The sequence below is a fragment of the Pelobates fuscus genome, chromosome 2 (genome assembly GCF_036172605.1).
Source record: "Pelobates fuscus isolate aPelFus1 chromosome 2, aPelFus1.pri, whole genome shotgun sequence".
Taxonomy (NCBI): domain Eukaryota; kingdom Metazoa; phylum Chordata; class Amphibia; order Anura; family Pelobatidae; genus Pelobates; species Pelobates fuscus.
Window position 1 is genome coordinate 282,987,299 of NC_086318.1, and position 27,946 is coordinate 283,015,244.

The following is a 27,946-nucleotide window of genomic DNA, read 5'->3' on the forward strand; positions in this document are numbered from 1 at the left end:
GTGGCCTCCAATATGTGGGTATGACCACTAGATGTCTCAAAATTAGACTAGCAGAACACTGCAGAAATATAAAAAACGGATATGCCAATCATTCCGTGTCTAAGCATTTTGTTAAACATAATCGGGACCCTAAATGTCTCAAATGTATAGGAATCAAGAAATGCAAGTTGCCCTGGAGAGGTGGCAATATCAAAAATATCTTGGGTAGATTAGAAATGGAGTGGGTATTCAACTTACAAACTTTAACCCCCCAAGGCCTAAACGTAGATTTTGATTTAATTTTTTATGACAATACTATTGGTCTTTTTATTATGTTTATGTTTTTTTTTTATTATTTTTGGCTGACAGTTTGGGGCTAGCCTATTCATAGTTGTTACCTACGGCATTATAGTCTAGGATACCCCCAACCTGACCGCATTTTTACAACTATGTGCAGCATAAATATGTACATTAATACATGCTTGTTTTATGTATTTTAGTTGTAGTTTGCACATGGAAGCCCACTACATATATGGCTTCCATTATTACTGTTACCCTATATAGCTTCTCTTATACTAATATACTAGGTGTCTCTCATCATTGTAAATCACCCCTACTAATATATGTTTTCTTCTCAAAATGTTTTTAAAATGTTTTAAAATATTTTAAATTATCTTAAAATATTTCAATGATAATTTTATATATCTTATACCCAGTTTTTTATATACAAATGCCCACAACTAATATGGCACCCTCTATGTTGTCATATTCAGCTTCTTCTATATGTGTATATATATGATGTGTTTAAATTTTTTACTGTATGATGTAATTATCTGTAGACTAATTAATTCACTCATCCTGTCCCCTTTTATAACAATTATGCTTTTTATAACTAATCTACAGACGAAAGGGCGTTCTAAACTACATTTCCTATACGCCGATTTGCCGATCACGTGACCCGCGCACCATCCTCCTTATTGGCAGCGGGTCACGTGCTGCTCTTCGATCCCGCCCTCTATGTAGTGCATGCCGCCCACCAATAGGACGGCTGCACTACTTCACTTAGCATTCTGCCAACCCTCCTGTTCCCTCCCTATCTACACACACTCATCAGATGCCGATCACGTGACTCACGCACGACATTTCCCATAGTGCTGTGCGAGTCACGTGACGCGTCATTTTTATTAAAAAGTCCAAATTAGGGTTTGGAACCTCGTTTGTTAGTTTAATCTATCCCAAAAGATTGGGATATACAGTCTATAAAAGATACATACTTCTGTTTATTGTTTTAATTATAATTTAAAATTTGATTTTGTACATGGACAATGTATGATTTTGATTGGCCACCAATTAATGATGTCATTTTAGCGCCATTTTTTAAATTACTAGTGTACCTATATATACTCTTTATATGCCAGGTTAGATGTTATTCCATTTTGATAAAGCCCCAGTGGTGAAACGCGTCAATGGTTATTTATATTGTGTTATTTATAAAATAAATGATTTTTGGTTATATATCTGTACCACTATCATTTTTACACACTATTACTATTTTTATTTTTCCTGGCAATTTATACTACTTATCCTGAGGTGGGGATTATACCACCAACGCTATTTCTAAAATGCAGTGTGACCTGCACTTTACTTGTGAGTATATTTTATTTTATTCACTACCTCATAATATCATCAGAGAGCACTATTTGCTGTTTTTATCTCCTTCTCCTGAGAATTGGGCAAACCCCCTGGAGGACAAGCACCAACATATCCTGTAAGCGGGGATTATTCCGCTGCATGCTTAAAAACCCTGAGCTGGCCATAGCTCATCCAAAAATGAGAGTAATATATATATTTATATTATTGTTACATTAATTGTATACACTCCGCACGATTGGTCCTCTCTTCTTGTGTTTTCCATATCACGAGACGGTGTGAACTACTACAACAAGAGAAGATACCCCCACAGCGGAATTAGTGACTATATCCATTTTACCTTCTGATATTTATTGGAACTTACATTTTTTCACTTATTTTTTTATTTTTAATTACTAAATTTTATTTTTTGGCGCAACCTTTCTTTTTCCTTACTGTAATTTTGGTCAGTGTTTGTGACTAAGTAGCTACTAAAAAAGACTGGACATACCCCATTTGCAATACTTTGGGTTGTCTACTTTTGCAAATGGTACGCCATCAAGGGGGTAATTCTCATTCCTGGGCTACCATACGTCTCAAAGGCAACATAACCAATCTGGCAAATTTCAATGTGAAAAAAGGAAATGCAAGCGTTTTATTTGACTATAACTTTTGATAACACCAAAATAAAACTGTACATGGTGGGTAATGTTATACTCTGAGACTTAGCTGAACACAAATATTAATGTTTCAAAACAATAAAACGTATCACAACAATTATATCGTCGGTGAAAGTGCCGTTTGTGTGTAAAAAAAAATGCAAAAAAATGCACTTTCACTGACAATATCGTTGTGGTATGTTTTACTGTTTTGAAACACTGATATTTGTGTTCAGCGAACTCTCCCAAGTAAAACAGTACCCCCCATGCACAGGTTTTATGCTGCCCTGGAAAGTTACAGGGTTAAATATAGGGCTTCTGAACCAAATTCTCTGGACTTTGTGCCTGGGTTTCCAGGCAGGTCCTTCATATTGTAATTAATAAAATGACTAAATATGTAAAAATATTATATACATATATTTTCAGAGTTTAAATATATATCTTTGAAATATTATTTTAGTCCAATAACAAAAGGTATCATTGCATACTGCAATACTCTGGTATTTTGGCATTTTGTCTACAGGACTAATCCAATGATAGATAGAAGGACACATATACATCCACACATGTATTTATAACTTCGCCCTTTCGTCTGTAGATTAGCTCTAAATGTATTTTGGTTTAAATATATGTATATTAATATGAAACTACAATTAGAACAAATTTAAACAGGTATATAATTTTAAAACATTTATTATAATTATAATTAGTTAATACAATGTTAAACAAAAATCTGCACACCAGTCAAGCCACAAGACTTGCTTTTTCCACCAGTAACCAACCTTATGCTGATGATTTGCATTAACAATGAAACAGCTGACCATGAGTGGTTCACTGGCTTTGCACCTTTTCCAAAGGTGAGTTTCAAAGCTGTTGTATACAGCAAACACAGACTCAAAGAAATCCATGTTTAAAATGGAATGAGTCAAAAATGTGATTCTTTGTTGAACTAATTTGCATATGCTCACCCAGAATCCTTTGCTGCAAATTTGTGATTTATGTGGGGAAAGCAAGTCTTATGGCTTGACTGGTGTGCAGATTTTTGTTTAACATTGTATTAACTATCTACAGACTTCAGGTGGAAGGGGTTTTCAATTAAAATTTTTCCCCACCATACCTTTTTTTGGTTTTTGCTTCGTAATTATAAATATACATTTAATGTCATTCTAAGTATATTTTAATATTAAAATACACTTAATTATGTATGTGTATATAAAAGTATTTGGAATATATTATACACACACACACACATATATATATATATATATGATCTAATTACTTTTATTTACTTTGTTAAACTTTTTAATCACTTACTAACTGAGAACTTTTTTACAGGCTTTAGGGGGACTGACAGAGTTCAGGCAGTCCCCCTGCAGGTGCTGCATAAGCCGGCTATTCCCACCATGTGATCGCGAGGTCCCTGCAAGCACATGGCCCGGGAGGGCCGGATCAGGCAGAGAGGGGCTGCCTGAGCTCCCAGGCAGACCCCAGGATTGCGACCACCGGCGTGGGTTCGGCAGGGACCTGGTAAGTGCCCTCGACGGCATAAAACACCCGCCATCCTTAAGGGGTTAAGGAACACTGCAGAAATCAATAAAATATGTGTACATTAGTGCTACATATCCTGTCTAGTAGAAACACATAAGCAAACGGATCATAAACAAAAGCTAAAGATATGAGGATGCACAAGTTATGTGCCTAAAGCTTAATTATGTAGCCAAGGATTCTAGAAAAAAATGTGTTTAGCTTTGTTGCAATTAATTTCACATTTATGGTAATTTCAAAACATATTACTGCCAACAATTAGGAGCTCCTAGAAAAGAGGGCCCTTAGGATAGACAAGAGAGAGAAGTTTAGCAAAAATAAAGGGACTATCCCTCTTAAATAGGGATACTTGGAAGTTACGTCATAATGTGTTTGGGAAAACTGCTATTCAGTTACCAGAGATATGTTTATTTCTTATCTAGTGCTAACAAAGTTACTAGGTGTCAGTTAATTTACCTGCAGTGTTACTCAAGAAAACCCAGAAAGCTCTGCTTAAATTCATGGTTAGTATTTCATCTTTTCTACAGAAAAAAATGCTTCCAACTTACTATACACGTTATTTTAAAAGGATATCTTGCAGGACTGTCCTTTAAGGCATTAAGAAATCCTGACTGTTGTGAGCCTAAGAAAAAAAAAAAAAAAATCCAATGAAAAGGAACAAACACTACAATTTTAAAAAATTCACATAGTCCCATCTTAAAAAAAAAACAAAAAACATAAGAAATTAAACAGTTGCAACCTCTACTTTATAGATAGGGTGTCATCTACAACTTGGGTGGATGTCAAATTTGGTATTCGTATGCCACTTCACTGTCAACTTGAACTTTAATTACACAGATGACTCCTGCAGGCTCTAGCAGGCAATATATAAGACATTCTCAACAGAGCACTATATAAGACATTCTAAATTAAACACACTGTGCAATAAATTAAGTTTAAATAACAGATCTCTTTTTACAGGAAACATGTGGGGAGATTGTATATCACATACAGAGGAGGTGGACTAGAACTGCATAAACAAAGTGATTTAACTTCTAAATGGCAGATAATTTAGCAGTTACACTGCAGGAGCACTACATCTCCCATAATGGTTTTATACCTATAAAGCTTTCAAAGCATTGTGGGGGGTACAGTCCACAACATCTGGAGTGCAGAAAGTTGCCTACTTCTGCCCCATACACTAAAACTACTCCATTAAGGTAAACAATGAGAACTATGTTAACTACTAGGACAAGACACAGCAGCACAACACAAATTGAATGGTGGCTGAGCCCCTAAAATCAAGGCTGCCGGAGCCAAGCAAAATATAGAATGCCTGTCCATTTGGAGGCCATAGAGGATTCCAAATGATTTCATGCTTTAAACCCTGTTGTAGGATCACCATGTTGCCAAATTCAGTTTGATTTTTTTTTTTTATCCCCATTAATAACATTTTGTGATTAAAGGATCACTATAGTGTCAGGAAAACAAATTGGTTTTCCTGACACTATAGTACCCTGAGGGTGCCCCCACCCTCAGGGTCCCCCTCCCGTGGTGCTAAAGGTTAAAACCCCTTCAGTTACTCACCTTCTTCCACCGCCGGGCTTTCTTACCTCTCCTCCCCCCACCGTCAGCTCCCCCGCCTGACGTCAGCGGAGCGGAATGCGAATGCGTGGCAGTGCCGCTCGCGCGCGCATTCAAAGTATCCATAGGAAAGCATTTTCCAATGCTTTCCTATGGACGCTCTGCGTGATGGACAGCCACTAGAGGCCGGCTTAACCTCAAATGTAAACACAGCAGTTTCTCTGAAACTGCTATGTTTACAGCAGGCAAGGTTAACCCTAGAGGGACCTGGCACCCAGACCACTTCATTGAGCTGAAATGGTCTGGGTGACTACAGTGTCCCTTTAACTCATGTTAAAGTTATTTTTGAGAGCTTGCAACAACATTGTCTTGCAGGCAAATATAATGCTCAAACAACTGCTAACACAGTGGAAGCTCTTATCAAATGCTTTTACAATAAGCAGCATGCTCATAAAATAGCACAGATAAGATTTGTGCCTACTGAGATGATTTTAGAAAAGGTTTCGGAATAGGCATTAGAAAATAATTTGCTGGAAAGTAATAGACAGAAATATGAAGAGGGGTAAAAAGGTGCTATGTAGTCCATCAACACAATGCATGGCTATCACAAAGTAAAAGATGCATAATAAGTGCATATCTTTTTTTTCCCCCCATTTTGGAAAAAAAGATTTATTAGTGATGAGAAATATGATAGATGACTGAAAACCTAGTACCATTTTCCATACCCCTTTGTGGTCTATGTGTCTTCAATGCCGCACTATGGAAACAGAGCCATTTGCAGGGATGCATGTATGGTTGTAAGCTTTGCCATACAAGCAATTTCAGAAGGATTCAAGTAACAAAAGGCACAAGACTACATGACAGATCTCTTGGAATCCTGAGAGAACAGTGGTAATTAAAAGATTTAAAAGAACAGTAAAAACTAAAGTTAAAGAATCAACAACACTGATTGCACATATTTTCAGGCAGCCATATAAAAACACATGTGCTCTTATTAGTACACATTTTGTAAGTGTAAGAATTCAAGTTCCACAGCACAAAAAACACTTTCCAAACAAAAAGCATTAAAATGATGCACATAAAAAAAAATACAACTTTAAAAAGTTCCTAAAGCATAAGCAGTCACATGTCTTAGCCATGTACAGAACAGTGCACAAATATGCCTTTTCCCATTGGTCGTCACAAGTGACTGCTGCTGAGAAATGTAAAAGCAAAATATTAATCTTCATAAACATAGAATACCTAGACGCCGCACGTCTATGGCATTCTGTGCTGAGCGGCGAGAAATTGGCAAGCCATCTTGGACTGGTCGCCGCTCTACTGAAGCTATTGAAGAACACTTAGAAAGTCCATCTTACAAAAGGTAAACATAGAAACATAGAATGTGACGGCAGATAAGAACCATTCGGCCCATCTAGTCTGCCCAGTTTTCTAAATACTTTCATTAGTCCCTGGCCTTATCTTATAATTAGGATAGCCTTATGCCTATCCCACGCATGCTTAAACTCCTTTACTGTGTTAACCTCTACCACTTCAGCTGGAAGGCTATTCTATGCATTCACTACCCTCTCAGTAAAGTAATACTTCCTGATATTATTTTTAAACCTTTGTCCCTCTAATTTAAGACTATGTCCTCTTGTTGTGGTAGTTTTTCTTCTTTTAAATATAGTCTCCTCCTTTACTGTGTTGATTCCCTTTATGTATTTAAATGTTTCTATCATATCCCCCCTGTCTCGTCTTTCCTCCATGCTATACATGTTAAGATCCTTTAACCTTTCCTGGTAAGTTTTATCCTGCAATCCATGAACCAGTTTAATAGCCCTTCTTTGAACTCTCTCTAAGGTATCAATATCCTTCTGAAGATAGGGTCTCCAGTACTGTGTACAGTACTCCAAGTGAGGTCTCACCAGTGTTCTGTACAATGGCATGAGCACTTCCCTCTTTCTACTGCTAATACCTCTCCCTATACAACCAAGCATTCTGCTAGCATTTCCTGCTGCTCTATTACATTGTCTGCCTACCTTTAAGTCATCAGAAATAATCACCCCTAAATCCCTTTCCTCAGATGTTGAGGTTAGGACTCTATCAAATATTCTGTACTCTGCCCTTGGGTTTTTACGTCCAAGATGCATTATCTTGCACTTATCCACATTAAATGTCAGTTGCCACAACTCTGACCATTTTTCTAGTTTACCTAAATCATTTTCCATTTGGCTTATCCCTCCTGGAACATCAACCCTGTTACATATCTTAGTATCATCCGCAAAAAGACACACCTTACCATCAAGACCTTCTGCAATATCACTAATAAAAATATTAAAGAGAATGGGTCCAAGTACAGATCCCTGAGGTACCCCACTGGTGACAAGCCCAAGCTTCGAATATACTCCATTGACTACAACCCTCTGTTGCCTGTCACTCAGCCACTGCCTTAACCATTCAACAATATTGGAATCCAAACTCAAAGATTGTAGTTTATTGATAAGCCTTCTATGTGCAACAATGTCAAAAGCCTTACTGAAATCTAGGTAAGCAATGTCTACTGCACCACCCTGATCTATAATTTTAGTTACCCAATCAAAAAAATCAATAAGATTAGTTTGGCATGATCTCCCTGAAGTAAACCCATGTTGTCTCTGATCTTGAAATCCATGTGTTTTTAGATGTTCAACAATCCTATTCTTTAACATGGTTTCCATCACTTTCCCCACTACTGAAGTAAGGCTTACTGGCTAAATAAATCTGTTAATGGTTTTGCTAGTACACCACTAAGCTCTTTTAATAGCTTTGGGTGTATTCCATCAGGTCCCATTGACTTATTTGTCTTTACTTTTGACAGTTGAAATAGAACCTCTTCCTCTGTAAACTCACGTGTAATAAATGACTCATTTATACTTTTTCTTAACTGAGGTCCCTTTCCTTCATTTTCATCTGTAAATACCGAACAAAAATAGTAATTGAGGCAGTCAGCTAGACCTTTATCCTCATCTGCATACCTTCCTTCTTTTGTTTTTAATCTAACTAATCCATGTTTTACTTTTCTTTTCTCATTTATGTATCTAAAAAAAAGTTTTGTCCCCCTTTTTTACTGACTGTGCCATTTTCTCTTCTGTGTGTGATTTGGAAGCTCTTATAAACTTGCTTAGCCTCTTTCTGCCTAATCTTATAGGTCATTCTGTCTTCCTCACTCTGGGTTTTTTTATAATTACTAAATGCTAACTTTTTGTTTTTTACTATTTTGGCCACATCTGCGGAGTACCACAGTGGTTTCTTGAATTTTTTGCTTTTACTGACAAGCCTAATGCAATTTTCTGTTGCCTTCAGTAGTGCAACTTTTAAATAATCCCATTTCTTTTGGACTCCATTTAAATTGCTCCAGTCTGATAATGACTCCTTTACACATATTCTAATTTTAGAAAAGTCTGTTTTTCTAAAGTCTAAAACTTTTGTTTTTGTGTGGTGTGACTCAGTCACTGTTCTTATATTAAACCACACTGACTGATGATCACTGGATCCTAAACTTTCACCTACAGTAATATCTGATACCAAATCTCCATTTGTTAACACTAAATCTAGTATGGCCTCTTTACGAGTTGGCTCCTCAACGACTTGTTTTAGAGACAATCCCAGTAGGGAGTTTAGAATATGTGTGCTCCTGGCACAAGTAGCTATTTTTGTTTTCCAATTCACATCAGGAAGATTAAAGTCACCCATGATGATAACTTCCCCCTTCATTGTCATTTTAGCTATTTCTTCAACTAGTAGATTATCTAACTCTTCAATTTGTCCTGGGGGCCTATAAATCACACCTACACGAGTTACTGTGTGATTACCAAATTCTAACGTAACCCAAACGGACTCTATGTTCGCCTCACTAACCTTTATTAGGCTAGATTTTATGCTATCCTTTACATACAGGGCCACCCCCCCCCCCCCTTTCTTGCCTTCCCTGTCTTTTCTATATAAAGAGTAACCCTGGTATTGCTATGTCCCAGTCATTTTTCTCATTATACCATGTCTCAGTAACAGCGACTAAATCTGCAGTATCAGTTGCCATTATTGCCACAAGTTCATGGATCTTATTCCCTAAACTGCGAGCATTTGTAGACATGACTCTAAGCTTATCATTTTTTTAACATACTTGCTACAGGCACCTTCTGTCCTTGTTTTGGGGGACAATTGGATTGATGTTTTATCACCCTTTTGCCCCCCCCCCCTCCTAGTTTAAATACATCCTAGCAAAACCTCTGAACTGCTCACTGAGAACATTTGTTCCCTTTTGAGAAAGATGCAAACCATCTTTTTTGTACAGTTTATTTCCATTCCAAACAGTGCTACCATGAGCAATAAAGCCAAGGTAAGTGAAGGACTTGGGGCACTTAATACCCCTACCCCTCAATACCCCTACCCCTACAGTGTTAATACCCCTACCCCTACAGTGTTAATACCCCTACCCCTACAGTGTTAATACCCTTACCCCAGTCTATCCCAGCACACAGTGTTAATACCCCTACCCCAGCACACTATGTGTATTAAAACTATGTGTGCTGGGGTAGGGGTATTAACCCTATGTGTGCTGGGATAGGGGTATTAAGGACTATGTGTGCTGAGATAGGGGTATTAAGGACTATGTGTGCTGAGATAGGGGTATTAAGGACTATGTGTGCTGAGATAGGGGTATTAAGGACTGTGTGTGCTGGGATAGGGGTATTAAGGACTATGTGTGCTGGGATAGGGGTATTAAGGACAATTTAAGATGGGATAGGCTGGGATAGGGGTAATAATACTGTAGGGGTAGGGGTATTAACACTGTAGGGGTAGAGGTATTAATGACATGGGGTAGAGGTATTAACACTGTAGGGGTACGGGTATCAATGACATGGGGTAGGGGTATTAAGGGGTATGACTAGGGGTATTAAGGGGTAGGGGTATTAATGTGTAGGGGTATTAATGACATGGGGTAGGGGTATTAAGGGTTAGGGGTATTAAGGGTTAGGGGTATTAAGGGTTAGGACTAGGGGTATAAAGGGGTAGGGGTATTGAGAACTAGGGGTAGGGGTATTAAGGACTAGGGGTAGGGGTATTAAGGACTAGGGGTACTAAGGGGTAGGGGTATTAAGTGCCCCAAGTCCTTCACTTACCGTTTGTGAGATGGGCTTTCTAAGGGTTCTTCAATCGCTTTAGTAGAGCGGCGACCGGTCCAAAATGGCTGCCGCATTCCTTGCCGCTCAGCACACAATGCGGCGTCTATGTGTTCTATGTCTATGTTAATCTTCAGTTTTTTGCCCTCTTGACCCCATTTTCGAAGGTGTGCATCCCTATCTTTTATTTGCTCTCTCACCCCCATTTTCCAAGATCATCCCTATCTTTTTATTTGCATATACAGTGCATGAAAGAATTACCGTATATACTCGAGTACAAGCCGACCCGAATATAAGCCGAGGCCCCTAATTTTACCCCCCAAAACTGGGAAAACGTATTGACTCGAGCATAAGACTAGGGTGGGAAATGCAGCAGCTACTGGTAAATTTCTAAATAAAATTAGATCCTAAAAAAAAATATTAATTGAATATTTATTTACAGTGTGTGTATAATGAATGCAGCGTGTGCGTATGAGTGCAGCGTGTGCGTATGAGTGCAGCGTGTGCGTATGAGTGCAGCGTGTGCGTATGAGTGCAGCGTGTGCGTATGAGTGCAGCGTGTGCGTATGAGTGCAGCGTGTGCGTATGAGTGCAGCGTGTGCGTATGAGAATGCAGTGTGTGTGTATGAGAATGCAGTGTGTGTGTGAGAATGCAGTGTGTGTGAGAATGCAGTGTGTGTGTGTACGAGTGCAGTGTGTGTGCGTATGAGTGCAGTGTGTGTGCGTATGAGTGCAGTGTGTGTGTGTATGAGTGCAGTGTGTGTGTATGAGTGCAGTGTGTGTGTATGAGTGCAGTGTGTGTGTGTATGAGAATGCAGTGTGTGTGTGTATGAGAATGCAGTGTGTGTGTGTATGAGAATGCAGTGTGTGTGTGTGTATGAGAATGCAGTGTGTGTGTGTGTGTATGAGAATGCAGTGTGTGTATGAGAATGCAGTGTGTGTGTATGAGTGCAGTGTGTGTGTATGAGTGCAGTGTGTGTGTGTGAGAATGCAGTGTGTGTGAGTATGAGTGCAGCGTGTGTGTGTGTTGCAGAGCCTTGGTGGGGGGTGGGCAATTTTATTATTATTTTTTTTAATTATTTTGATATTTTTTTTATTATTATTTCTTATTATTATTTTTTATTTAATTTAATTATTTTTTTATTTTATTATTATTATTATCATATTTTGTTTTCGTCCCCCCTCCCTGCTTGATATATGGCAGGGAGGGTGGCTCTCCTTCCCTGGTGGTCCAATATTATTAAAATCCCTCTTTCTAAACGAAACAATAGGTAAAATCTTTGCTAAATCAATAGAAATTATTAGAAATATTAATTACTCTGTAACCTCTCCTCAAAAGCAGAAATGGGAAAGAGATCTAAACTGCCAATTAGATCTGCAAGAGTGGCGTAATGCTATTAACAAGACACGAAAGCAAGTGCAATGTTTGAATCTAATAGAAATCCATTATAAACTTGTCCACAGATGGTACTTAGTCCAGTGGGGGCTGTGGGGGCAGTTCAGTGGGGGCTGGCAGAGCTGTAACTTACCTCTCCTGCAGCTCCGGTCAGCTGCCTCCTCCTCCGCGCCTTCCGTTCAGCACCTCGGTCAGCTCCCAGTGTAAATCTCTCTTGCGAGACTTACACTGGGAGCTGACAGAAGAGCTGAACGGACGGCGCGGAGGAGGAGAGAGCTGACAGGAGCTGCAGGAGAGGTAAGTTACAGCTCTGCCAGCCCCCACAGCCCCCAGTTTGTATTATGGCAATGTAAATTGCCATAATACAGACTATTGACTCGAGTATAAGCAGAGTTGTGGTTTTTCAGCACAAAAAATGTGCTGAAAAACTCTGCTTATACTCTAGTATATACGGTATTTGATCCACTGCTGATTTTGAACGTTTGCCCACTGACAAAGAAATGATCAGTCTATAATTTTAATGGTAGGTGTATTTTAACAGTGAGAGACAGAATAACAAAACAAAAAAAAAAAATCCAGAAAAACGCATGTCAAAAAAGTTATAAATTGATTTGCATGTCAATGAGTGAAATAAGTATTTGACCCTTTTGACTTGGTGGCAAAACCCTTGTTGGCAATCAGAGGTCAGACATTTCTTGTAGTTGGCCATCAGGTTTGCAAACATCTCAGGTTTGCAAACATAGTTGGCCATCAGGTTTGCAAACTCAAACCTTCAGTTCCCTCCACAGATTTTCGATGGGATTAAGGTCCGGAGACTGACCAGGCCACTCCAGAACCTTAATGTGCTTCTTCTTGAGCCACTGCTTTGTTGCCTTGGCTGTGTGTTTTGGGTCATTGTCATGCTGGAATAACCATCCACGACCTATTTTCAATGCCCTGGTTGAGGGAAGGAGGTTCTCACCCAACATTTGATGCAGTGCAGTTGTCCTTTCACCTTAGCAGAAAAACAACCCTAAAGCACAATGTTTCCACCTCCATGTTTGACGAAGGGAATGGTGTTCTCGGGGTCATAGGCAGCATTCCTCCTCCTCCTCCAAACATGGCGAGTTGAATTGAGGCCAAAGAGCTTGATTTTGGTCTCATCTGACCACAAAACGTTCACCCACTTCTCCTCTGAATCATTCAGATGTTTATTGGCAAACTTCAGACGTGCCTGTACATGTGTTTTCTTGAGCGGGGGGACCTTGCGGGAGCTGCAGGATTTCAGCCCTTCACAACTTAAGTGTTTTACCAATTGTTCCCAGCTGCCTTGAGATTATTAACAAAATCATCCTGTGTAGTTCTGAGCTGAGGTGAGATCTTGCATGGAGCACAAGACCGAGGGAGACTGACAGTTATTTTGTGTTTCTTCCATTTGCGAATAATCCCACCATCTGTTGTCACCTTCTCACCAAGCTGCTTGGTGATTGTCTTGTAGCCCATTCCAGCCTTGTGTAGGTCTACAATCTTGTCCCTGACATCGTTGGACAGCTCTTTGGTCTTGGCCATGTTGGAGAGTTTGGAAATTGATTGATTACTTCTGTGGACAGGTTTCTTTTATACATGTAACGAGCTGAGATTATGAGCACTCCTTTTAAGAGAGTGCTCCTAAGCTCGGGTTGTTACCTGTATCAAAGACACATGGGAGCCAGACATCTTGCCGATTGATAGGGGATCAAATACTTATTTCACTCATTGACATGCAAATCAGTTTATAACTTTTTTGACATGCATTCTTCTGGATATATGTTTTTTGTTATTCTCTCACTGTTAAAATACACAATTTTATGGCAAGACAGGAGGCTTCATATTTGCTTTACCTTCTTTACTGAAACCTCCAGCAGCAAGGAAATAGTTAACAACTTTTCAGAAACAACCAATCAGCACAAAGAACAAAACACTCAGGTAGACCCTCCCACTTCCTCTTTCTTTGCTGCTGTCTCCAGGTGAGCACTTCCCAACTCAGAGATTGTGTCTGCTCTGGGCTGTTTATTGCTTTATTGTTCAGGTATTATTATTTGTTGCTTGTATATTTATATGCTGCATGTTTTCCTTGATTCCTAAGCAGTATTTAGTTAGTATTTTCAGTTATCTATTCCATCCACTTTTTGTGTGGGGCTCTTGGGCTGTGTGCCTGATAAGCATCCCTTAACTCAGGGGGTGTGTCTGCTCTGGGATGTTTATTGCTTTATTGTTCATGTATTTCTACATGCTGCATGTTTTCCTTGATTTCTAAGCTGCATTTAATTAGTATGTTTGGTTATTTATTTAATCTAGTTTTTGTGTGGTGCTCTTGGACTGTGCATTATGAGTTACCCCAGCTCAGAGAGTGTGTCTGCTCAGGGTTGTGTTTATTACTCTATTTTTCATGTTGCAATATATGCTGCATTTTGCCTTGATGTCTGCTGTGTTTAGTATATTTGGTTGTCTACCTACCACTAGTTTTGTGTGGAGCCTGTGGGGCTAGTGTGGACAACTTTATGGGTTTTCCCCTGCTCTGGTCTCCCCTCACTGTGCATTGCTACAGTTCCGGCCTTTTTCCCATGTTCGCTCCCCCGCATAGATTTCAGCATCGGCGCCATGTTTTTACCCGCCCGCTTTACGCCAAGTGGCTGCATTTGCCGCGATAGGCTGCGTTATGTTACCGTGGCGGCCATTTTTTCGGAGCCACAGCTTGCTTTGCGTCTCGGCTGTTGGGCCGCACTTGCAGTGCTGCATGGGGTTCTACTGGCTGTGTGGCTGCCCCCCCCACCCCCACCCCTTTTTTTCCCTCCTCTCTCTTGCAGGATTTTATGTGAAGACCGCACAGTATGTATTCTGTAGACATGAGTGTGCTGCTCTCCCTCACTGTTTGTTTGCATTACTACCTACTAAACTGTAGTGTTTGTTTTGTGTTGTTATGGACAAAATAAAAAAAAATATTTTTTACTATTGTGCACTTGTGTTTAAATCTTATTTTGTCACACATTCCCTAAAAGAATATCCTTGTAAGGGGGGTCATAATTTCTTACACATGTGTGCTCAGTAACTATTTCCTCTGCAAATTCATCCTATCCTGCTACCTTCCCTGCTACCTTCCCCCCTTCCCATCGAGCTGTGTTTAAAGGAACCGCTTCTTTTACTAACTCCTCCCCCACTTCCTTTGTGCAACTAAAGCTCTATAGAAACATGCCACATGTAGTAAAATGGAGCTGGGATGGGGCTGGGATACAAAGAAATGTCATGTGATGATGCTGGGGTCACGCCCAGTAGGGTGGGTTTAGACAAGACCCCTTAGACTGTTAACCAATTGATGAATGAATACTGTATGTTAACTGTGACTCTGTACATGACGTTTTTCGGCTTTAAAAGGGAATTGCACCCCCTGCAATAAAGGCCACTCTGGAGTTCTTTCAAACCTGCAATGTGTCCGGTGTGATTTACTTCCAGAAGACATGTGCATGCATTAATCAATTTGGAAGGTGTAGATAGACAAACAATCAAAGTTTTCTTTGATCTAAAACAGTGTGTTCCAGCCCTCTCTCTGGAGGGGGAAGATTGTCTGTATGCCTGGTGTTCAGGCCCCTTATTACGGACCTCACGGTCTTACAAAGTCTAGTGCCTGAGTGCACTATAGAGGGCGCACCCCCCAAGCCCCCCGTCCGGGCCATGATGGGTGATGTTTTTCGGCTGCGGATTCCTATTCGCCACAAGGAGTCATCCTGTCACTCACATCCAGCCACAGGTGGACCGTCCTGTCACTCACAGCTAGCCATCCTGTCACTTATGACCAGTCACAGGGTGCTTTCCGATCACTCACAGACTGTGGTACCTCATCCACCAGGGCTCAATACTTCTCAGGTAAGAGTCCTTCCTTATTTGCCTGACTTACCAATTACGTGCAGGCTGTCTCAATGTTTCAACCTTCGTGACTTCAAAGCATTTAACAATGTTTCAAGATGGACATTCATCTCCTATGGATTTTGCTCTGCGTGGACTTCGGTTCTCACGTCTAAAACGGAGGAAGCTTTTCTCACTGTGCTAGTCCACATTCTGCAGTTTCCCTGCCTTCTCTTCGGCCTCAGCTCTGTCCCATGGTGCTTCATCACATTGTTGAAACCAGTCATGACGGCTCAGAAAGCGGCTGTATCATCTATCTGGACAACATTCTACTGATGACACAGGACCCCTTATGGTCCTTCTGCTCCAGGATTTGTGGTTCGTAATCAACATAGAGAAGTCATATCTGGTGCACTTTTGGTTGGTCCGGTTTCTGAGCTTCATTGTGGATTTGACTCCAAGGCGGTGCTCCTTCTCCCTCTCTCCAAATTGGCCACAATCAGGAAGGATGTCAGACGCTGTAAAAAAAATCTGTAGTTTTGTTTCCCCGCGCAGTTGCCTACCCAGGGGCAGTGGTGATCAAAGCACTCTGAAAAGTTATGTTAACTATTTTACTGCTGGAGGTTTCAGTAAAGAAGGTAAAGCAAATATTTGCCTCCTGTCTTTAATAAAATTTAGATTATTCCTTTACCAAGGCTAGAATAATCCCTAATTAACCATGTATATATACCATTAAAATTATAGACTGATCATTTCTTCGTCAGTGGACAAACATTCAAAATCAGCAGGGGATCAAATACTTTTTTCCCCTCACTGTATGGATTGCTGTGAAATATCAGTGAAATTACAGTGTATAGGCAGTTTTTCAAGATTCCAAGTGAGAGATCATCTTTCAGGCTTGCTGAGTACCAAGGGAAATGTTCTTGCAACATCTGGCATCCCATGACCAATCATCACTAATTTAGACTTGTTTTGTGTCCAAGGATTAAGGGAATCTTAAGCCTTTTGTGTCCAGTCTTTTTAACAGACCCATTCTCTGAGGGGAAAAGTACATCTTGGGCCCAAAATACAGATTGTTACTTTTGTAATAAAGCAACATCTATTTCTGAAACAGTTTACCGTATATACCCGAGTATAAGTCGACTGGGAAAACTTATTGACTTGAGTATAAGACTAGGGTGGGAAATGCAGCAGCTACTGGTAAATTTCTAAATAAAATGATATCCCAAAAAAGTTATATTAATTGAATATTTATTTACAGTGTGTGTATGAATGCAGTGTGCGTGCGTGTGTGTGTGTATGAATGCAGTGTGCGTGTGTGTGTGTGTGTATGAATGCAGTGTGCGTGCGTGTGTATGAATGCAGTGTGCGCGTGCGTGCGTATGTATGGATGTATGAATGAATGCAGTGTGTGTGTGTGTATGTATGTATGAATGAATGCAGTGTGTGTGTATGTATGGATGTATGAATGCAGTGTGTGTGTGTGTATGTATGGATGTATGAATGAATGAATGCAGTGTGTGTGCGTATGTATGTATGTATGAATGCAGTGTGCGTGTGTATGTATGTGTGAATGCAGTGTGCGTGCGTATGTATGAATGAATGCAGTGTGCGTGCGTATGTATGAATACAGTGTGCGTGCGCGTGTATGGATGCAGTGTGCGTGCGTGTGTATGGATGGATGCAGTGTGTGTATGGATGAATGAATGCAGTGTGTGTATGGATGAATGAATGCAGTGTGTGTATGGATGAATGAAGTGTGTGTATGGATGAATGAATGAATGCAGTGTGTGTATGGATGAATGAATGCAGTGTGTGTATGGATGAATGAAGTGTGTGTATGGATGAATGAATGAATGCAGTGTGTGTATGGATGAATGAATGAATGCAGTGTGTGTGTGTGTGTGTATGTATGTATGTATGAATGCAGTGTGTGTGTGTGTATGTATGTATGAATGCAGTGTGTGTGTATGTATGTATGAATGAATGCAGTGTGTGTGTATGTATGTATGAATGAATGCAGTGTGTGTGTGTGTATGTATGTATGAATGCAGTGTGTGTGCGTATGTATGTATGAATGCAGTGTGTGTGCGTATGTATGTATGAATGCAGTGTGTGTGCGTATGTATGTATGAATGCAGTGTGTGTGCGTATGTATGTATGAATGCAGTGTGTGTGTGTATGTATGTATGAATGCAGTGTGTGTGTATGTATGTATGTATGAATGCAGTGTGTGTGTATGTATGTATGAATGCAGTGTGTGTGTATGTATGAATGCAGTGTGTGTGTGTATGTATGTATGAATGCAGTGTGTGTGTGTATGTATGTATGAATGCAGTGTGTGTGTGTATGTATGTATGAATGCAGTGTGTGTGTGTGTATGTATGTATGTATGAATGCAGTGTGTGTGTGTATGTATGTATGAATGCAGTGTGTGTGTATGTATGTAGGAATGCAGTGTGTGTGTATGTATGTAGGAATGCAGTGTGTGTGTATGTATGTAGGAATGCAGTGTGTGTGTGTATGTAGGAATGCAGTGTGTGTGTGTATGTATGTAGGAATGTAGTGTGTGTGTGTATGTATGTAGGAATGCAGTGTGTGTGTGTATGTATGTAGGAATGCAGTGTGTGTGTGTATGTATGTATGTAGGAATGCAGTGTGTGTGTATGAGTGCAGTGTGTGTGTGTGTGTATGAGTGCAGTGTGTGTGTAAGTCTCGCAGTCTGAGTGCCACGCGTAGCGTTGCCACGGTAACCCGTGGCTCTCGCGAGACTTGCAGTGGAGCTGACAGGGGAGCTGACCGGACCAGAGGAGAAGGGAGCTGACAGGAGCAGCAGGAAAGGTAAGTTACAGCTCACTGCCAGCCCCCAACAGGACCGCCGGGCTTGTAATGAGCTCGACGGTCCTGGTCTGTATTATGGCAATGTAAGTTGCCATAATACAGACAGTGACTCGAGTATAAGACGAGTGGGGGTTTTTCAGCACAAAAAATGTGCCAAAAAACTTGTCTTATACTTGAGTATATACGGTACTTTATTTTTTTATTAAAGGGACACTATAGTCACCAGAACAACTACAGCTTAAAGGACCACTCTAGTGCCAGGAAAACATACTCGTTTTCCTGGCACTGGAGTGCCCTGAGGGTGCCCCCACCCTCAGGGTCCCCCTCCCGCCCGGCTCTGGAAAGGGGAAAAGGGGTAAAACTTACCTTTTCCAGCGCTGGGCGGGGAGCTCTCTGCCTCCGATCCTCCTCCGTTCCGCCCCGTCGGCTGAATGCGCACGCGCACGCATTCAGCTGGTCGCATAGGAAAGCATTTACAATGCTTTCCTATGGACGCTTGCGTGCTCTCACTGTGATTTTCACAGTGAGAAGCACACAAGCGCCTCTAGCAGCTGTCAATGAGACAGCCACTAGAGGATTTGGGGGAAGGCTTAACCCATTAATAAACATAGCAGTTTCTCTGAAACTGCTATGTTTATAAAAAAAAAATGGGTTAACCCTAGCTGGACCTGGCACCCAGACCACTTCATTAAGCTGAAGTGGTCTGGGTGCCTAGAGTGGTCCATTAATGTAGTAGTTCTGGTGAGTATAACAGCTCTCTTCAGGCATTTTCATGTAAACACGGCCTTGTTTACATTGCCCCTAGAGACAACTCCATGTGGCCACTCCTTAGATAGCCTCTGGAGGAGCTTCCTGGCTCAGGGCTGCAAAGTAGACAGCATTTAATTTGGTGATACACCACACCCCCACGCTCTGCATGGAGGCATCTCTATGAGGAGGTCCTGATTGGCCAAAAATCTGCCTTTTTCATGATGTCACAAAGTGGGTGGAGACAGCGCCGGCAGAAAATAAGGTGAGTTTTAAACTTTTATAGGGGGGCTAAAAGGGGGTACGCAAGCCACCTATATGTTGGGTTAAACACTATATGTTTGTGCTCCTGACCCTATAGTGATCCTTTAAGCTCTTATATGTAGACTTGAGAAAATCACAATGCTCCAGGCACTCAAGGTGTGTATGTATACGAGGCTGGTTTATTTGAGAACACAGCAAAGTTCTGACCTCCAATAAGGTCTTTGTCAAGCTTGAGTGCCTGGACCATTGTGCTTTTTCTACTACTGACTGAGGTATAGACAGCCTTAGGCCCAGCTAAGAATCTTGAATGCGAAGAGAGTGCAGGAGAACTCTTGTTTTTTATATGTAGACTTACATTTATGTTGTGACAATTGTTAGTCAACTGTGAGGTTACAATCCTTCCCTGATTTTGCTCACATATGGAATTACTTTGCGAGACCGATTTTGTCATATAATATTTTCGTTTAACAGAATAAGCTGTGTGTGAATGTGTATGTATAGATATACATATATATATATATATATATATAAATGTTTATATTTATTTATATACTATAAAAGCTTGAGTGGCTGCTGATCCAAATCTTTGCTCGTGTGTGACCTGCAGTGTGTAAAATTCATATGTTGCATGTATAAAATATTTTCTAAGCAAAAATGTCCAACCCATCAGTTTGAAGAAGTGATGTGTTTTTGGAACTCAGGGTATCATTTATTCAATATAGTGATTACATAAAGTTTTGTTGAAACACATTTTTTTTCCCCCTATTAAATAATGACGTTTACAAAAAAAAAAAAAAGACTACTTTCAAAGGAATGGTTATTAGTATGCAAACCAAACTCTGAACAGGAAAGGACTCACCAGTCAAGAACCACTCCTTCTAGTCAAAGGTAACTGACTTTGTTCCATAGCAGAGTTAAAAATGTAAAGTCACGCAATTAAAATTAAGAATGCATGGAAATTTTACTCTTGCTGTAAATGAAGGCACACATAAAAGCAGAAGAAATCAAATAATCAAGCAAATGAGTAAATATGGTTTTACCAGCATACTTACGAAGTATGACGTGCGTGATAACGAATGCAAATATAAACACTGTCAGAAAGGACAGAGATAAAATGAACATGTAAAAAAATCTGTAGTTTCGTTTCCCCACGCAGTTGCCTACCCAGGGGCAGTGGTGATCAAAGCGCTCTGAAATGAGAGGCAAAAATAAAAAAAATAAAAACAACAAACAAAAAAATAATAATGGTACAGAATTAATAAAATAATCCTTTTGATTTACATGCATGAATGATAAAGTCAATGTAAAAAAACGACTGAACACCTCCCCCCAACAGCCTGGCCAAATTAATATTACATATGAACACATGAAAAGGAAAACGCCATCCATTACCTCCATTATTGTAAATATAAAATGAAATATTACACGTTTTTTCGTAATTTTAGACTGCTGGATGGTAGGGAACAACATTTTTCCAGAGCCAAGGCCGATTCAGATTATCGTTCGCCATTAAGCCCGATTGTGGATAACCGAAAACTGGTGCCGATATTCTGTACATTTCAAAGTTTTACAAACCAACTATTTCTCCACAAATCTGGCATTAACTGAACATGCGGACAGCAATCACACTCCTATCACTCTGCCAACCTAAGACATGACATTATTTATGGTCTCACCTCCCTGCTTTCAGCTAAGCTTTGCATACGGGACTCACAGAAAGGGGTGACATGAGGTCACGAGGTGGCATCCTTTGGCTAACAGCTGGAGTGTTCGGATGCAGAAGACCGTGTGTGGTGACTAGGAGAGGCAAGTTATCGGTAATATTGGTAAATTACAATACCAATACGATACCAATTACCTGTTAAATGCTGAATATCGGCAGAAACAATAAACCATCTATCCCGAAAGGTTGGAATATTTGAACAGTTCTAGTTAATTATGAAGACATCATTTTGAAAAGAAAGGAAAAAAAAAATCCTGATAATTCTTACAAAATTAAAACTGGAGTTATTTGCTAATTATGAACTGTCAAAAGTTCTAAGAGAATTTTACATTTTATACAACTCAGCTGAAATGAAAATAGCTGGCTTGGTGAATTTTTCACGTTCGGCTATTTTGAGCAAAAATTCCCAACAATTTCCACTTTAGTGAATAACCATAATTAATGGCAAAGGAGAATGCAATGTTTAATTATCTGTAGATCAGCTAACAAAGTATAAAGTGTGTTAGCACGTTTATTAAATGAAGCAAGTTTGTCCAGCAACCACAACAGATTATTAGTTCATATATTGCCATTCAATTTATTTCTGTGCTATACAACAAACAAAAATTTGGTATATACATATTTTACACGCTGGGTGAAACCTCAATTCACAAATGTCTGAAAAGAACTTTGTGTAGCTCACTTCTTTAAAAACATTGATGATGCGCATGAAACATCTCCTTTCGATCTCTGGACTTTGAAGAAGACCAGTTAGATTGTGTTCACGGATGAGTAATGTTGAAAAGGGACAATACCACCAACATACTTTGGGGTTATGTATAAAGACTGACTCTTTAAAAAAGTGGTGCAAACATGAAAAGGGGGAGATGTCACCATGGTTTCTACGGTGCCTGCACCACTTAGTATTTTAGATTACTTTTTAAACAACAACACTTTCTATAGAAAACCTCATTTTGTTTTATATCACCCACACTCTGAAGACATGCTCCTATTTTGTCAATACACATGGAAAAAAATAATTTTACGTGGTGGAATGGTCATCCTGAAATTTCTTACAACTGCATCATGTGGGTTCAATTATTACAACCAAAATAAATCAATAATATTTGGACACTAAGCAGGGATATAAAAAGGATTAATCAACGTTAAAGAAATTATGACAGGCTCACTTTAACCGCTGGGTCCCCCATTTTGTTCTCTATTCATGAAATCTGCGTACGCCCTTCTATGGGATTCTTTTGACTGTTAAAATGTGGGAACCAGGCATTACACCAATTTACACTGGCATGCCTAACTTAACACTATGAGAATGTATTCTTTAACACTTCATTGACTTTTAAAAGAATTGGCTTTTGAACAAGCCTGAATGTACCTGATGCTACATCTCTGCCATTCAAAAATAAAATAAAAAAACAAAACAAAAAAACCCCTGCAATGTGACAGCTTTAAGACCTGCAAAATCTTAAATACTGATGAGAAAAGCAGTTCTAAAATGAAGTCAGAAGAACTATGTGACAAGGGCCAGAATGAAGAGGACAGATATTATATTGACAATTCGCCAAAAAAGGGACTGTACTAGTATCGTAATGATAAAGGGAATACTAGCATCTGTGCTACCACAACCTGGAGGTGGCGAGTCTACCAATATTAACATATTATATACAAACGATCTGGGCACACAAGAACTGGAATAATGCTTGTTTTAAGTGGATCCCCAAGTTACAAGGACAACATTTCGGTTGCGCTATGACCTGACAAAGGCCACATAGGATAACCAAGTTGCAAGGACATTTTGGCTGCGCTATTATAACCTGTATTATTCCAGTTACGTATCCAAATATTAAATTAAAGCGGCACTGTCATTGACGAATACCGTTTTTATCTAATCCCTCCCGACTCCAATACATCTAATTGACCCTCTAGTCTGCCCCAAATGCCCCTAAGCCCCCCATATTACCTAGTTTTTGATCTTTATTTAATGCCCGGACTTAGGTTCTGGGCACCGCCATCTTTGTTTGGGTATATAAAGGCCCTGTGGGACATGTAATCTGCCCACACTAGATAGCGCTTTGAAATTCCCGTGCATGCCCAGTTAAACACTTGGGCATGCGAACAGGAACCTATTGGGGACCTATTGTCCTCCCTCCCTTGGGAGGGGGCCTCTAGGACCCCCTTCAGTTTAATAGTCCCCACTCACATGGCATGGATAAGGGGTACTAGGGTTTTTTTTGTTGTTGCGCTTTTTTTTTTTTTTTTTTTAACAGTGAGCAGCCACAGCCGCGGCACGAATAGGATCTGAGTTTCATTCATTCGAATGAAATTCCAATACGAACAAAGTCACGAATTGTGTTCTTACATGAATGAACAAACTGTTCTTCTTCTGTTAAACAGAATGCCGGCGTCAGGACGTTCGGAAAAAGTGAAAGGAAGCATCGCAGGAACACGGAGGAAAGGTAAGAATTGTGGAAAAATTGCTCTGACCAGTGGAAATGAACCATACTTTGCTCCTCCACTGGTCAGAGAGGTCAGGCGTAGGAAACCTCTATAAGACAAACAGTCCCTACTTTGTCTTATGTTTTAAAGAAAACTAGAGCAAATAGGAAGGAAAGAACAACAGATCCTGAGACAGGGAGAGAAGAGGAATCGACTAAAGAAAGGTAAGTTTGGCATGACCGTACCGCACCGCTTTAACAAACTAGGTGATACACTTCCGATCTAAGGGAAATTGACTTCTAGCAAGAAGCAGAAAAAAGGGCAGAGCATTGCCAGTTGCCACAGAGAAAGTTAGATGTGTTTTTCTGCTTAACATAGTTGATAATGTCAGTTAGTTGTGAAGAAAATAATTATTTAGTTGTATTTAACCCCTTAAGGACGGTGGGCGTTCGATGCCGTCCTTGGGGACCCGGCTCTAAACCCCGGCGGGCGGCATAGAACGCCCAAGCTGTCCTATGTACTTACCCGGTCACTGGTGATCCCTCGCGGTCTGGGGACTCACCTGGCAGCCCAAGGAGTCCTCCTCCTTCCTTTCCGGCCCCCCTGGGCCATGTGATCGCGAAGTCCTTGCGAGGACCTCACAATCACATGGACGGCATAGAATAAAATAAATATTTAAGTTACAGTTTAAAATAAAATATATACTTTGATTATATGCATAATATATATATATACACACACACACACATACATACACATATACACAGTCTAAGTGTATTTTAATATTAATATATATATATATATATATATATATATATATATATATATATATATATATATATATATATATCACGTATTCATCCGCTTATAAAAATGTGGTTAATGGCATTTACTGTCCACACAGCCGAGCAGCAACCAAATCCACAGAAGGGTTAATGCTGAGCAGCAATTATGCAAATGGGAACCTGGTAACTGCCTTTGGGGTCAAAGGCCGGTTACAGCCTATCAGATCTAGAGGAGGGGTATTTAGGCCCAGTTCTCATCCTGCTCAGTGCCCTGTCGTGGTTTCCCTTGTGGTTGTCCGAGAGTGCGTTATTGATTCTGGTAATTCTGGTTATTTCACTTTGGCATGGTTTTTAACTTTCCTGTTTTCTGGCATCCCCGACTCCTGGCTTTTCTTTATCGTTGTGTCTCTTTCGGTTTCCCTTGACCTCGGGTATTCCTGACTATTCTTTGGTACGTTAGTCCGGCCGTTCTAAGGTCCGGTATACATTACCTATCAGTCCTCTATGTTACACAATTCTACGTGCTGATCATTCTGTAATTCTGACATTACGACATAGGCATAGATCCTGTAGAATTGTGTAAGCACATAGCTGCTTGCGAAAGGAAACTTGAGGAGAATGATCACCGCATGGATCAATTTGCCCAGGCCTTCAGTACGCTTCGTACCCGTACAGCGCATCTGCAACCTGCGGCTGCTCCTACTGTCTCACCTCCGCCTTGTGTACCTCCGCCTATAGTATATAAGGCACCAACTATCTCTCCATCTCCTCCTCTGCATTTTGACGGTAATTTCCAAGAATGCTGGGGATTCCTTAACCAAATAGAGTATCATTTTGAGGCCTCACCGGGATCTTTTCCCACAGACAGAGCTAAAATTGGTTACCTGATGAATCAATTAAAAGGTAAAGCTTTAGCTTGGGCCAATCCATTATGGGAGAGTAATAGGAGTGTGGCACACAATTACCAGGACTTTATTACGGAATTTAAACTTACGTTTGAAATATTAGGCAGGGAGGAAGACGCCTCTACTGCCCTGATGCATATCAGACGAGGGAACCGGTCTATCTCGGAGTATGCCATAGAATTTCATACCCTAGCTTCCGAGGTAGACTGGACTAATAGTGGGTTAATCTCTGCATTTAAAAAGGGATTATCTGAAACTATGCTAGATGAGATTGCCGCCAAAGACTTACCCAAAAAGCTTAATGAATTTATCACTTTTGTCATGTAAATTGATAATAGAGGAGAACCAGAGAAGCTACTAGAAACAAGACCAGACACATGAATATGCCTTTAGCACCCCACTTTTCCAAACGTATTGTCTCTGAATTTCCTATACAGTCCGAACCCGAACCCATGCAGTTGGTGGTCACTAGACTGTTGGAAGCAGAAAGACAATATAGGAGAAAAGAAGGCCTATGTATGTACTGCGGTAGAAAAGGACATATGAGAAACAATTGTCCCATACGTCCGGAAAACTACTGCACCTAAGCACCTCAAATGGGCCAGATCTTAAGTGTAATGGAAACGTCCTCTGGAATGGATAAAAATAGGTTTCTCCTTGATATTTCTATTGCCTTTGAAAAGAAGAACTTTGCATGCAAAGCCCTGATGGATTCAGGTGCTGCTGGAAACTTCATCGACGTTCAATTTTTTTTAAAGGTAATACTATACCTATCAAGGAGAGACTATCACCACAAGCTGTTGAAGCTATTGATGGGAGACCACTCTCACAACCATTGATTACACACGAAACCTTACCCATTAATTTGTCTATTGGTGCCTTACATAAGGAAGAGATTACATTTCAGGTTATTGCATCCCCTTCCTGTCAGGTCATATAAGGCTTTCCATGGCTTAACAAGCATACCCCTCATATTGACTGGGCTAATGGGGAAATATTAGAATGGGGTAAGGATTGTTATGAAAGGTGTATGTTGAATGTTGCCAAAAGAGTGGGCACTATTGGAGTACCCACTAGTACACCTCAAAACCCGGAATTCCCTATACAGTACCAATCCATTAAAGAAGTATTCAGCAAAACTCAGTCAAATACTCTACTTCCTAACAGACCTTATGACTGTTCCATTAATTTACTACCCAGAGCTATGCCACCTAAAGGGGCAGTCCATGCTCTGTCACCTCAGGAGAGTAGAGTAATGGAGGAATATATTAAGGATTCATTGAATAAAAGCCACATACGAAAATCATCCTCGCCTGCTGGGGCAGGATTCTTTTTTTGTATCTAAAAAGGACGGTGAGTTGCGCCCATGTATCGATTACAGGGCATTGAACAAAATCACCATTAAGAACTCCCAACCCCATTCCTCTTATTGCTGAATTATTTGACAGACTCCAGGGCGCTAAAGTGTTTACTAAGCTTGTTCTTAGAAGTGCTTACAATTGAGTGAGAATCAAGGAAACCCACGAGTGGAAGACTGCATTTAATATCAGAAGTGGACACTATGAATATCTAGTGATGCCATTCGGGTTGTGCAATGCTCCAGCGGTTTTCCAAGATTTCATAAATGATTTACTCAGGGATTACATTTACTCTTTTGTCTTGGTCTATCTGGATGATATTTATTCTCCTGACATTCAGACTCACCACGATCACGTTAGACAAGTTCTGCAGACCTTGTTAAAGAATCAACTTTATTGTAAATTACAAAAATGCATCTTTGACCAATCTGAAGTACAGTTTTTGGGATATAATATCTCTGCCTCTGGGTTTCAGATGGATCCTAAAAGGCTGGAATCGGTTCTACAATGGCCTTTACCCACTGGGTTGAAAGCCATTCAAAGGTTCATTGGTTTTGCCAATTAGGACACACGGTTTATAAAGGGATTTTCTTCAGTAATAGCTCCCATCGCCAATATGACATGCAAGGTGGTTAGCAGTACGATATGGTCTAAAGAGGCTATAGAATGCTTTGAAACTCTCAAACAGCGGTTTGCCTCCGCCAACATATTGATACATCCTGACAACAGTAAACTTTTCATACTGGAAGTTGATGCATCAGAGACAGGGGTAGGGGCAGATCTCTCCCAGAGGGAGCGCCAGGATACTCTATTGCATCCTTGTGGTTACTTCTCTAGAAAGTTGTCTCCTGCCGAGCGCAATTATGATATTGGCAATAGGGAATTGTTGGCCATTATTCAAGCTCTCAAGGAGTGGCGACATCTTTTAGAGGGTTCCAAGGACCCCCTTTTGATCATTACTGACCACAAAAACCTGGCTTACATAGGAGATGCTAAACGATTGTCTTCTAGACAAGCTAGGTGGTCTCTGTTCTCTTTCTCGCTTTAATTTTCTTATTACTTCTAGACCTGGTTCTAAAAATGTGAAGGCCAACGCCTTATCCAGACAGTTTGATACGGA

The 27,946-nt window shown here is 40.2% G+C and overlaps 1 protein-coding gene across 4 annotated transcripts in view; it reads right to left on the minus strand.

Annotated features, from left to right (window-relative positions):
* Positions 1-27,946, minus strand: part of ZDHHC14 (zinc finger DHHC-type palmitoyltransferase 14) — a 300,826-nt gene that overhangs the window by 103,495 nt on the left and 169,385 nt on the right. For 3 of the 4 annotated variants that reach the window (XM_063443413.1, XM_063443411.1, XM_063443409.1), the window contains exons 6-7: positions 20,675-20,812; positions 4,386-4,434 (exon numbers count right to left, since the gene is read on the minus strand). In XM_063443413.1, coding sequence (XP_063299483.1) covers positions 4,386-4,434; positions 20,675-20,812 — 187 coding nt within the window. Of the gene's footprint in view, positions 1-4,360; positions 4,435-20,674; positions 20,813-27,946 lie in introns of all 4 variants that reach the window. The other variant, XM_063443412.1, reaches the window with a different exon arrangement.